At 36.4% G+C, this 13,736-nt stretch overlaps 1 protein-coding gene across 4 annotated transcripts in view; it reads left to right on the top strand.

Annotated features, from left to right (window-relative positions):
* The window catches only part of LOC143254323 (Na(+)/H(+) exchanger beta-like), a 107,511-nt gene that overhangs the window by 43,110 nt on the left and 50,665 nt on the right, over window positions 1–13,736 (top strand). For all 4 annotated transcript variants that reach the window (XM_076509301.1, XM_076509304.1, XM_076509302.1 and 1 more), the window contains exon 2: window positions 4,766–4,931. In XM_076509301.1, coding sequence (XP_076365416.1) covers window positions 4,778–4,931 — 154 coding nt within the window. In that variant the 5' untranslated portion in view covers window positions 4,766–4,777. The remainder of the gene's footprint in view (window positions 1–4,765; window positions 4,932–13,736) is intronic.

Genomic DNA, 13,736 nt, shown 5'->3' on the forward strand with positions numbered 1-13,736 from the left:
CAGGTCTTATAACGCCGATTTTGTTGATCTTCAGCCAGTTCAGGCGAAACCCACTTATCTTATTTTTTTGTCTTTCCAATCGCACTCAGGCAGTTGGCAATGTTTGGTTTGCTTGTGCCTAACTTTTTTTACAAGCTCAGATGCTGTCGTGTGAGGGTCTGTCTCAACTGCTTCCTTTAATGTATTTTCATCTAAGGTTGGCTTCCTTCCACGACCTTCGTGGTCTTCAAGACTTTCATCTCCATGTCGAAGCCTTTGGAACCAACACTGAACTGTACGTTTAGTAACAGATCCGTGGCCGAATGCCTGGTTGACGTTCCGTGTAGTTTCGGTAGCTTTTCGTTCAAGTTTGAAGTCGTAGAGGAAAATCAGACGAAAGTCCTTCTAGCCCATGCTGACTTGGGGATTGCGAAAGTTACTCTGAATAGAATTGAACCAGCAGAGAGTTATAACACCTTGTAAACGACAAACGTTGGATTAAACCAACCAATCAACGATAAGTTACTCAATATTCAGTTTCTAAATATCATCGTGAAAATTCCGTCATTTATTTATGAACAACCTAATAAATTGTCGTAGCAACAATTGTAAGGAAACATGGGTGACCGCTAGGAGCGGGGTACAAGGAGGCGCCTACATTCTTGGAAAATGAGAAAAATAATTATTATTTATTGATCCAACATGTGTAATGATTATTTTTATTCGCGCCATTTTGCTCCTCCCATGGATAACTTCTGCAGACGCCATTATGAAGAAAGAAATGTCGAGACACTGAATGTCCCTAGTTTTGAACATGTCTGTTTCTCCCTAAACAGTAGTTACGTCAGAATTACAATTTGCAAACGTTTACCTGATGTCGAGTGTCTAGAATCTAGACATATATTTACTCGATAAATTCTTCGTCGTATTTAGCATCTAAGAGTTTGAGAACCAGTGAGAGTTTTAATGTTCACAAGTTTGTAAACATTACAGGTTCTCAAACTCTTAGATGTTAAATATGATGAGGAATTTATTGAGTAAATATATGTATTTTGTTGCTATCTGAAGGGTACTTGGTTTGTTTATGAAAATTTTGGCCTTAAAGATCTGACCTTTAAACTTTGAATTGGGAATTTCAACTGAAAAACAAAACATCCTAATCTAAGAAAACTTATAAAACAATACCATCACTCAGGGTTCAGTGTAATAAAAAATAAAACAGATTAGTGTTTTTAGACTTAATAATACAATATTAGCGTGAAAAAGTGCATCCTATTTACTCATAAAACAATACCATGACTTACGGTTCAATGTAATGAAAGATAAAACATGTTTTTAGACTTAATAATACAATATTAGCGTGAAAAAGTGCATCCTATTTCAGAATTATTAAGGTAGTAAATTTTTCATATCTTGCTGTTTGCATAACTATACAAAGAGGTATTCAGTACTTGGTTTGGTTTGTTTTGAATTTCGCGCGAAGCTACACGAGGGCTATCTGCGCTAGCCGTCCCTAATGTGGCAGTGTAAGACTAGAGGAAAGACAGCCAGTCATCACCACCCACCGTCAACTCTTGGGCTACTCCTTTACTAACGAATAGTGAGATTGACCGTACATTATACCGCCCTCACCGCTGAAAGGGCGAGCATGTTTGGTGTGATGGGGATTCGAACCCGCGACCCTCAGATTACGAGTCGAGTGTCTTAACCACCTGGCCACGGGTCAAAATGCAACATTTAATATTATAAAGATAGTGATTGATATTTAAATAAAAATGTTATTTTAGGTGTAATTCATACTTTCTCTGTGGCTTGAGAGGCATATCTTGAGAGCATGTCGAAATCTTAAAATAATAGGACCTGATTTAATCACCCACCCACCCCTAAAAGCAATAACAACAACTTAACTCTTGTTTAGCTTAAGGTACCTAAGTTGTTAGTTGGTACTATGCACTAAAGACATCTATTGGAACTGCAAGGAAAATTATAGTTCAGTAATCTGTACTATTTTTGGATATAAACCAAATTCAGCGTGAGTTCACTCAGCGCAACTGTCACGACACATCTCGGCTAAACCAGCCTGCTGTTCTATATGGTTTAGAAGTTACCTGATAAAAAACATAAATTTGGTGAGGACTTGTTTCTTGTGACAACTAACAGCACACACTTTTTCTCTTTCCAAAGACGTGTAAGAACTATTTTCACAGCCGGTTACAAAACGGAAATAAATGCCAGTCTTGTGTTGGTATGGATTACTGTTGTCCGCCAGAAGGAATGTTTGACATCTAATATGGCGACCATGAATAAAACAGACAGTTTTGTGACATCATAAACGAGACTTCTGGATATTAGTTGATATGACATGAAGTCTTAAAGTAACCATGAAGTGCGCCGAAACTTGAGTATACTTCCGTGATTATATTGTATTTCTTTTTAGTCAGAAAGAGGAAATTACTTTTTAGTGCACGCTTGCTAAAAATACATACTGCTGCTATGTGATAAAACTATACACTTACCTACAGCTAGACACTGAAACTTGTTTTAGTGCATTTAAAATATTTACTTTCAAAGTAATTTTTATTATACACATAATAAACATTGACAGTTGTATTAAATATATCAGCAATTGTACTTATCTTGTAGCGCCATCTCTTGGAAACTCGATAAGTTCCACCATCTGGCTTATATGATTTAAGTAATTAATATAGTATATCAACCAACTCTTGCGTAAAGAATGTCGCCATGTAAATTAGTTTTTAATTTTTAGCGAATTATTCTTTTATGAGTTCAGTTTTACTATTTTATACCACCTGCCCGAATTCGTCTTCACGTTTAACCTTTCGAAAGTTTACTGAGCTGGTTTCATTGTCCCCCACACGACTTGTTACCTTAACGACTACAGTGCCGTCTTATGTCTACCTGACTTGACTCAGACACAAGAAAATTACGTCTTCAAACTATCAGCTCGTCTAGAATCACATTCGTGGATGTCAGAACATGCCAGTAAATTTTAAGTCTTATGAATCTAACTCGATCCCACTAAACATGGTTGCTCTTCCAGCCGTTATGGCGTTGTAACGTTGGTCAATCCCGCTATTTGTTTGTAAAAGAGTAGCCCTCTGGTCTTTCACTGCTAAATTAGGGACGGCTAGCGCATATATCCCTCGTGTAACTTCAGTGTAATTTCAGTTTATACTCAGAGTATGAAGAATAGTTCCCACGAATATAACGTTCATTTCTCCCTGTACTGCCACCACAACTACTTTTCGTGTTTAACAATTGTTCGTCGTATTATCTCTCACTTCTTCGGCACTTGTCTTTCTTCCGGATATCTTAGCAAACAAACTCCATTTATGTAACTTGTGAATAAAAGTGTCTCGTTCATGACACTACTATATCTCTAGTAATTTCCAGGTTATATCTGCAAAACGTCACTACGTATTTATTGGAAAGTTAAAACTGTAGATCGAAGAGCCGTTATGCTAACACCCACATTTGAATACAAGATATACTGTAATAAAAGCTTTCATTTTTTTTGTAGTCCATTTAACACTAAAGTTACTCATAAAAGTGCTTTATGTGCTGACTTTTGTGAATTGATTGTAATTATTTCAGTTATGTAATTGTGTTACGTATTAGGTTTGCTTTGAAATGGAATCATGGCAGAAGAATTCGAGATGTTAGGGTTAACACTCACTAGCTTATTACAATTATAAATATATTATGTTAATGTTTTATAAATATATTATGTTAATGTTTTATAAATATATTATGTTAATGTTTTATAAATATATTATGTCGATGTTTTATAAATATATTATGTTAATGTTTTATAAATATATTATGTTAATGTTTTATAAAGAATAATATCATATCATAATTTCACAATATTGTCACCTCTTCGAAAGCCGTTCTGCTGTTCAAATTCTACCAATTTTTTTATAACCTGCCAAATGGCGCATGACCCGAAGCAGTGTTTGGTCACCCAAAAGTTACGTGAAGTGGTCACCCTGAAACAGAGGAATTCTCATGAGAATCAAAAACAACAACAGAATTTCCATTGGATAATTCCAAATTTTCATTCTTCAAGGAAACAATAACAATGAAAAATACAAACATTGTCACCAGTTTGTTACTAGATTCAAGGAAGGCATATCTCATTCCAGTAGTTGATACCGTGATACGTTATCCATTTGTTCAAGTGTTACCAACTGTTTGTTACAAAGTTCCACAATCTTGTCTGTAATTTATTATCAATATTACTAACACTGTCTTATGTAAGTACTTCATACTTTACAATGGTTTTCAAATTCTCAGGCTTGATCAACAAAATGGCGGCTAGCAAGAGAAGTAAAATACAAAAGTTAATATATGTTTTGTTATTGTTAATTTAAGTTACTTTGATTGTAATGTTCTGGATAAAAAAAATGAAGACATGTACCACTCAGTAACCACCTTCCTTCACTGAGTCATTAAGTTTTAGTAAAAGTACTTTATTAGAAATTATTTGGTGTTTTTTTTTTTCTATACAAAAGATTTATAATGCTAATTGAAAGCTTGCCAAATTTCGTGAAGATATACAAATCGTCTCGTATCGAACGATGTATCATCACAGTAAACTTCACTTCTCGAGATAAGAATTCCCTACACCACTGGCCAGATGTATACAGTTATGTTAGTAATATATCGTAATTATAAGCTTATCAGATGTTAAATTTACCATTTCTGTGATAAATACTTTGAAAGCACATTCCTTATAGTGTTTTTTTCCACTTGCTCAACTTAGATCACTGGTCACATGACTTTGCCGTCCATGTCTACGTTGGTTTTTTCGAATGGTTTTCTTTTGGCGGCGGTCGTGTTGGTTTCTGGAATGACGAGTAACACCCACCCTGAAGTTGACAAATCGGAGCCTGTGATCAACTTCGAGTCTCACACTCGCCACCTGAAAAGTAAGGAAATGACCGGGTGTTGTTTTGTGTTTTTAATCCTTTCTCTGATTTCTGTGGTACAGAAATTGTTTTTTTAAATTACTGAAATTGTAGAGAATCTTTTTTTTTTTTTTTCAGACTCAAAACAAGTATTTTTGTTTTTAATATGCACTAGATGTCCTTATCCGGCGTTGCCCGGGCATTATCTAAACAGAGGGCTGTAATACGTGTCAAATACGTATAGGTACTAAGAGTGAAAAGAATTTGTGTGTGTTTTTCTTTTAGCAAAGCCACAAAGGCTATCTGCTCAGCCCACCGAGGGGAATCGAACCCCTGATTTTAGCGTTGTAAATCCGGAGACTTACCGCTGTAATAGCGGGGGGCATGAAAAGAAAGACGTACTGTTTTCAGGCATTCTATGAATAGGAAATTAGTTCGAACGAATATTTAAATATAATCATTTCCGCCAATAGTATGAATTCTAACACTTTTATGACTTTAAAACCTGTTGTAACAAAACTGTTTTTGTAACCATCTTTGTTTAGAAGTATAGAGTTAACAAGAAGCTAAACAAACAATCTGGTGAGCTAGTGCTTAGAAACCGACAAAAGTGTTAGTAATTTCACATTATATAGCATCTTATGTATATATAAATGGAACACACGTTCAGATGTCATGACAGTCCGGATGCAGCCATCTTTAATGTTGAACTACTGAGTAGAAGGGCTACCAGTTAACAACACCTGCCGCTACAAAGGCTTTATCCTTTTCTTAAAACTGGAAAATTGGATCGTCACTTTTATAATTCACCCACGGCCGAACAGTACGTAACATGTATTCAGCAACATCGCGACTCGAATCTTGAATTTTCCGATGCGCAGCAGTACCAAGCACACTAAATACTAGGTCACGCCCAACTCTTCCAGGAAAATAAACTTTCATGTAGGACTAAAAGTTGCTGGTGATGACTCTTACACCTCTTGTCTAGGCCCGGCATGGCCAAGCGTGTTAAGGCGTGCGACTCGTAATCTGAGGGTCGCGGGTTCGCATCCCCGTCGCGCCAAACATGCTCGCCCTTTCAGCCGTGGGGGCGTTATAAAGTGACGGTCAATCCCACTTTTCGTTAGTAAAAGAGTAGCTCAAGAGTTGACGGTGGGTGGTGATAACTAGCTGTCTTCCTTCTAGTCTTACACTGCTAAATTAGAGACGGCTAGCACAGATAGCCCTCGAGTAGCTTTGTGCGAAATTCATAAACAAACAAACAAACAAAGACTTAAAGTTCACTTAACAGTTTTGTTTTCGAAAAAGTCACTAAAATATTTTAACACTTGAGATAATTTTTATTTTTCTTAAAGAGCATTTATTTTTATTAGTTCATCACTGTTATGATAGTGTTTTTGCTGCTTTAGTGTTTTAGATCGTAGAAGATTGTATATTTTCCACAGTTCAAATATCGAACTGTATTCTGACGTCACGTATGTCGTACATTATTTTATTTTACTTTTTTATGGATCAAAAACAAATATTAAAATTGCCAATTTTTAGAGTAAACGAATTTATATATGAAACATCAGTTCGATCAATGAATTTTTAAAGTATGACATAGTTAAACCAGTGGTATTAAGATTCTTAAAGAAGTAATACAAACCATGATTCGCTACGAAAATATTTAGTTTGAAAGTTAAATTTTGAACGAAAATCCCCTTAATAAGATAACATTAGGGTACTTCAAAGACGCAAATCAGAGAGTTTTTTTTTGTTGTTGTTTATATTAAGGGTCCCCCCGCTCGTACAGCGGTAAATCTACGGACGTAAAATGCTAAAACAGGGGTTCGATTACCCTCGGTGGACTCAGCAGATAGCTTTGCTATACGAAAACACATACATACACATTTACCGTAAGGTGCACAATGGAGTAGTTTAACGTCGAGTCTTAGCATTATAATATCTCAAGCTTACTGGTAAGACATTAGGGGGCAAATCATAGAAGTTCGAATACTTTCGAACACCGTTTTAGGGTGTGTTATTTTAACAACCGTCCTCTCTGGTAAGATGCACAGCTTATAACGTTAACATTTAGAATTCAATCCCCGTAGTGGTGAGCACAACACATTGTCTAACGCTCAGTTAACAAGAAAAAAAAATCGAAATAAGGTGTCAACTGTATAACTGGTGGTTATGTAGCGATACCAGTACTGTATATTTACCTTGCCATGCTATGTTTAATTAGCATCAACATTTGGCAAGTATATCTGCCTAATATTCGAAACGACAATAGTAGTTGATATGTCAAATAAAGTGTATCGTAAAAGTTATTTTCATTAAATGAATTCCTTTATTATATAAGTAAATTATACAGGACGGCCCATAAGTCCCTACCCATCCATATGTTATATTCAATAATACTAATGATGTGTTGAAGGCAGATGTTACCACGGCATTTGGAACAATAACCCCTGCTTTGTTGAGGAAAATGTCTCACAGAACATGGCGTCGCATAATATTATGCAGCGAGAATGAGGGACAGCACACAGATACACTGGATACATAATAGATATGGATGGGTAGGGACTTACGTGCCACCCTGTACGTTTATAAAATAAATAATTCAACGAGACAAAATCGCAACAACTGTTTTACACATAAGAACCATCTATCTTTTATATAACTCCCTTTTGAGTGTCGCCGCTTCAAACGTGCGTTCCCATTGTGGCTCAGTGTAAGCTTGAGTACACGTTACGTTAAAATTTGGGGTTCGATACCAGGTTTGTGCTTACAATCAAACAAACAAACGTGTCTTGGATATCCCTCGTGGTAAATGAGGTCAAGTATTAGAGATTTACTACAGATGATAGTAAAACTGTTGTTAGTATTAGAAGTATATTGACCGCGACTGAAATTTTGACCACTTCCAACTTAACCTTTCCTTGTCTGTCTGGCTGTTTGCTTGCATCATTTTAACTGAATAAGATTCAATCATTAAACTGTAAAGTCATCTAATTTTCTGTATTTTCAAATGCTATCGAGCGTACTTGATTTGTACATCTTGAGTTCCAAGATTCGATTCATATTAGTTGGTTATTTTCTTTGTTTGAGAACGAAGTGAGTATTTCACGAGAGCTGGGTTGAAAAGAAAAAAAAAATGTCGTGCATTGACTACCTTCGAATTTCTCGTACACGGCCATGACTTTGCAAACAGAACAGGAACAATTTACGATTTGACATTTCCAAAAAGGCTTGGTAGTGCCATCTGGTGACAGGTAGGTTACTTATAGCTAGAGTGGAGATTGGTAAAGTCTGCCGGTAGGTCGTAATTTTCCACCGTTGGTGTAGGCTGTAACTTTTAGTTTCAACAACAGTTATGTGTACAAAGCTGTGTGCCACAATTACTTCACTTTCGAAGTTCACAAGGCCACCGCAACCATATTAATGTTTTGGTCTGGAGCGTCGCGTACAGAAGTCCCATGAATGTAATGTTTCGGTCTAGAGCGTCGCGTACAGAAGTCCCATAAATGTAATGTTTCGATCTGGAGCGTCGCGTACAGAAGTCCCATGAATGTAATGTTTCGATCTGGAGCGACGCGTACAGAAGTCCCATAAATGTAATGTTTCGATCTGGAGCGTCGCGTACAGAAGTCCCATGAATGTAATGTTTCGGTCTAGAGCGTCGCGTACAGTAGTCCCATAAATGTAAAGTTTCGGTTTGGAGCGAGCACCGCGTACAGAAGTCCCACGAATGTTTTTCTTCAATAGACGATAACATATACAAAACAAAGTTTATCAACCTATTTAAGGGTTCAGATCCGCTTAATTATAACTACGTAACTTCTTCCCAACCACTCCAGAATTGCACACTCAACCATACATACGTTAATGGTTATGGTTTGTTTTTTTTATTCCACTCACCATATACCACATTGTTTAGTGCACAATATAACAACACAAAGGACTGTAAGACCTGAAGGCCGGTCTGATTCTTCCTGCGCGACGTTTTAGTTTCAAATAATGGAAACAAATTTCGAAACAAATGTCAATTATGCTTCAGAGTTCATAACATTCAAACTTCAATATAATAAGAATCTATTATAGTATTGTATTTATCTGAACACAAATCTCTGTCCGTTGGGAGAGCGCCCCCCGTAATTGGGAATTCTTTTGTCAACACCAGCTGAAAACTGCAGGTTGCAGGTCCATGGATCAGTACTATCCCTTGTTTGTACACAGCACTGTAACGAGGAATGTCCCCGGATCATTTTGAGAAGGGGAGAACCAATATTCTTCCTAAATTCCCCATGCGACAGACAACTGCTATGACATATTTATGTATTTTCCAGTTGCAAAGTATGATATTCCTACAGGCTATTTTATAAAACTAATTGGTCGATTTCAGTCTCACGGAATGAAAGTATTGTTGTGAAATAAACGTTTTTTAATTCGTAAAAGTGATAAAAATGAACAGAAACTTTGTAACAATAAAATACTGACGCAACATTGGTTTTAAACAATGTTTGTTTATTCTTTAACAAAATAATTCTCTCCACCGAACGTGGTCGCCGTTTCAGCTGTGGGGTCGTTATGATGTGACAGTCAATTCCACTATTCGCTGGTAAAACAGTAGTTCCAAAGTTAGCGGTTGGTGGGGTTCACTGTATACTTCCCTCTAGTCTCTCATTGCTAAGTTAAGAGGTTGCTAACGCAAATAGCTTTCGAGTACCCATGTGCAAAATTCAAAATAAACCAGTCTTCAGCACCAAGCTACATGATGTGTTATTTGGAGTGTACCCATCAATGATTTCAGTATTCGGTTTGTAATGTTAGAAGCTTTTCAGTCGTTTTGTCTAGCTGCTCGGGACGTAAAATAGTGAAGCTTAGGTAAACGTGGATGTTTGAAGACATGTCTATTAGGTACTTTACTACAGAGATGTTGTAAAGTCCTGGTGGGCGATACTGAGGCTAATAGAAACAAGAGCTACAAAAATAATAATAATTTACTTTTTAAAGAACACAGTTGAAGGACTAAGAGGGCTCTCATTATTTTTGCAACACGACACGTTAAAAGAAAGCGAGTATGATGCTATTAGAATGAGTCAAGAGACCACTGATGCTAAAATTATTGAAAAGAATACCCACCTCCTCAATACATAGATGCTAAAACTAATATTTCTGGCATAACGCGAAACACACGTGTCTTTGATATAACTAAATTACTACAAGATTTCCGGCAAAGCTAATTTCTCATCATCAGCACATAGAATGAAGAACTGGTGTCAGCAGTGCACGTGGAGTCAATGAAGGAGTGGGAAGAACAAGTGGAACCTGGACTGAAAATTAACCAATTTTTATTAATAACCAACCAGTCATTACTCTCAGGTAATGACACTTTTGTGCCCAGTTCAAAGCAAGTTACGTCTGTTTTTACTTCTTCATCTCGTTGTTGGGATGTATCACAGTAATATGTTTCAGTGAAGCCACTGAGAACATGGAACTAATGCGTGTCATGCATTCAGATGCCATCTGAGAATGGTACAAGTCACTGTGGACTTTATAGCAGCAAGAGTCAGTGGAACTGAGTTATGTACGAGAGCAGAATTAATCGCTGCTTGGCTGTTTAGTTTCAGTTGGATTATTATCATTGTGATATGACACGACTTACTGTCTAAGACGAACCTCGCCAACAAACAGTTGGAAGATGGTAAACTTGACGTGTTTCGAGCTGCCCTACAACTACAAGAAGCAAAGGTTTTTGTGTTTTTTTTAATTAATACAGGACGGATGAAAGCTTAGATAGGTTTTGATTGATACAAGGAACTTGCACAAGAATGTTTAAAAATAACAGTGCATTCCTTCATGAAAAAAATAATATAGGTTCCATGAAAATTTGGAATGGAAAAAAGATACATCCATTCAATCAGTGAAAAATATTTCGGTAACTATAAGAAACTAGAATGTTGTTTACTTTCTGAAACTGCTTGGATCTACTTGTCAGTGTGACAGAACTTCTGAAACTCTTGCTCAGGGAGTGGATAAAGCGTCTCCTGGAAAACATGTGAGATGATAGATTAGTAATGTCGTTTTACATCACTCTTGGACACTATGAATCCTGGTGAATTTATTCGTCATCTCTGCTTATGGATACGTTAGGGTTTTCTTTCTTCAAACTCAAGTTGATAAAATTCTGTATGAAATAAATCATAACATAAATATTGAACTAGCAACATTTTTTGATCATTCGTGAAATTTAATAGCAGTTTGACTTAAAGCCAGTAGTTCGATTTGTCCTAATAAAATGAATTTCTGTAATTAAATTATTTTTAACTGGCACAACAGTCACGCGTTCAACGTTATGGTGACACTTCCTTCCGATGTTAACTCATAGATGTAAGTGGAAATCGTTTAGTTTGTAACCCGACCGCTTTGCTGCACCACTTGGAGTGAAAATGTAGAGTGGACGACAGATTGTAAACTTGTTTAGAGCTATGGCTGAGCTTATCGGTTACTTTATTACAACAAAGTATTTTGTGAAGTATCTTTTGTTTTAAAAAATAATCATAGTGTTCTGACTTATATATGGAGTATTGTGTTCAGTTTCTGCTTCTTGCCTTAGGAAATGCACAGAATTTTTGGAAAGTATTCAGGAGAGAGCTACTAGGATGTAAGTGTTGTCAAGTAAATAAGTGTTAGAAGGAATCTGATTGAGGCGTTTAAGATTTGTAAGGGAATTAATTAATTAATTTTAATTAATAGTTTAAATGTATCATCCATCATATTTGTTGGTGAAAATTTTAGGACTAGGGACAAAAATATATGTTTGGTTAGGACAGGAGTCATCTTCAGCTGAAACAGTTTCATTTTTCTACCAGAGTGGTTGATCGTTGGAATAGTTTGACTTCAGATGATGTGGACATTGGTAATCCAAAGGAGTTTAATGGAAGTTTGATAAATATCTAAGAAAGAAGCGCTGGCCTTAAGTGATTTATTTTATAGTTTAGTTTAATGGGATGGTAAAGAAGGACCAGTAGGTCTTTTGTCTTTAAAGTTTATAAATATTCCACTTTGTGGAAGATGGTTCTATTACAGGAATTTCAGATGGCCCATTCTTTATCATAGGTAAGAATCCTTTCCTTCCTCTTTTAGTTCCTTAAATGAAGAAGGGACAAACCTTCGAAATTGCTTGCCTTAATCATGGAAGACAGTAAAAATTACTTAAATGTGTACTTGATGTAAACAACCCTAACAACAAATTTTATACTGACGATGTAATAACATCAACGTTAAAAGCTCTAATGGCCCATTTTAAGGCAGGAGACAAACATGCCTTCATAAGTAGCCCAAATAGCACTTAATTAATCATACCAATAATTTATTCTGTGGTTAGAGGCTAATGTTTTGTTGTTGTGTTTGTTTTGTATGCAAGTTGTCGAGTTGTTACGTTCAGGTGTGAAGAGTACAGCTAGGTACAGTTTAACACTGGTGCTCGAAACGTCTTGCTTCATTCTGATAGGCAAGACTAGGTAATTATGTAGTTTCTTTACTACCATTTAACTAACATTGACTACTTTCCCAGAAAGGGAGGCCAAGGCCGCCATGGAGGGATCGTCTATCAATCAGTAGACACAAAAATTACATCACATAATGAACGCTTAACTTTGCCATTTGTATTGTTGTGACGTCGGTAAAACGTGCGCTTGCCATTAAGTGCTAGAAGAAATATACCCTCTGTACGCTACAACACAAAATAAAAATACTTGTCACTCTTAATGCTTTCTGTTTACTTTTGGAACAGAACACTTTCGATTGCCCTACGGAAGTACATCAGGTTTAGTTGTATACTCTACTTTATGTCGAAACGTTTCTATTGTCGCTACACCAGAAGGACACGACACCACATGTTCACATTACTTTCTAAAGGAACAAGTCAGCTCTCGCGAATTGCAAAGGAACTTTTATCTTGGGCAGAAGAAACATGATGAGGGGGGGGCATTATGATAATGAGGCTAATCAATCCCTCTGTCTGATAAGTTGGTTACAATATTATTGCTGTTGCTGGTAGGTTGTAGCATTATCAATGTTAAGGTCTGTAGGTTTTGAAGTATTAGCATTGTAGCTAGTTGGGTGGTTATTATTTTCATTACAGCTAGAAGGGAAATTACTATATTATCATTGGTTGTTAAATCGGTTACATTATTAGCATGTGTCTGGTAGATAGGTTACAATACTGGTGCTGCAACTGATAGATTTTTATAGTATTAGTGCTATGGCTGATACTGTGGTTACTACAGTAGTGTTGTGGCTGGTATGCTGATTCTAGGTAGTTGGACCGTAAGATGTTTGTTTCGATGATACTCGTCGGAAGGTCAACTCACCAAGGGTCACACTTGTTCACGTTTATAAGCTACACTGAGGTAAAGACGGAGTATCGGATATACTATTTGAAATATTTAGTATTCAGTTCAGTAGTTCATTGTTGTAGCTTTACTAAAAGATGGCGAGAAATGGTGTCCAATTAAGGTACAGAAACTCACCTGTTTTACTTTTTTTTTTCCTATACGTTAGTTTCTCTAACTGTAAATACACCCTTGAAATATGTGAAAGTTACGTTGTGACAAATTTAAGACTGAGTTTTACAATCTAACGAATTGTTAATAAATGAAGTGGAGTTTCACTTATTAACTGTGACTCTGTTCATCAGTTGTGCCCAGAAGTCCTACGCTAATGAATCAGCGGTAAGTGCGTGAGGACTCATAACGCTAAAAATTGGGTTTCGGCGACTCTGATGGGCGCATCACAGATAACCCATTGTTTAGTTTCATGCTTAGTAACAAATAA

This window comes from Tachypleus tridentatus, chromosome 6 (genome assembly GCF_004210375.1).
Source record: "Tachypleus tridentatus isolate NWPU-2018 chromosome 6, ASM421037v1, whole genome shotgun sequence".
Classification (NCBI taxonomy): Eukaryota; Metazoa; Arthropoda; class Merostomata; order Xiphosura; family Limulidae; genus Tachypleus; species Tachypleus tridentatus.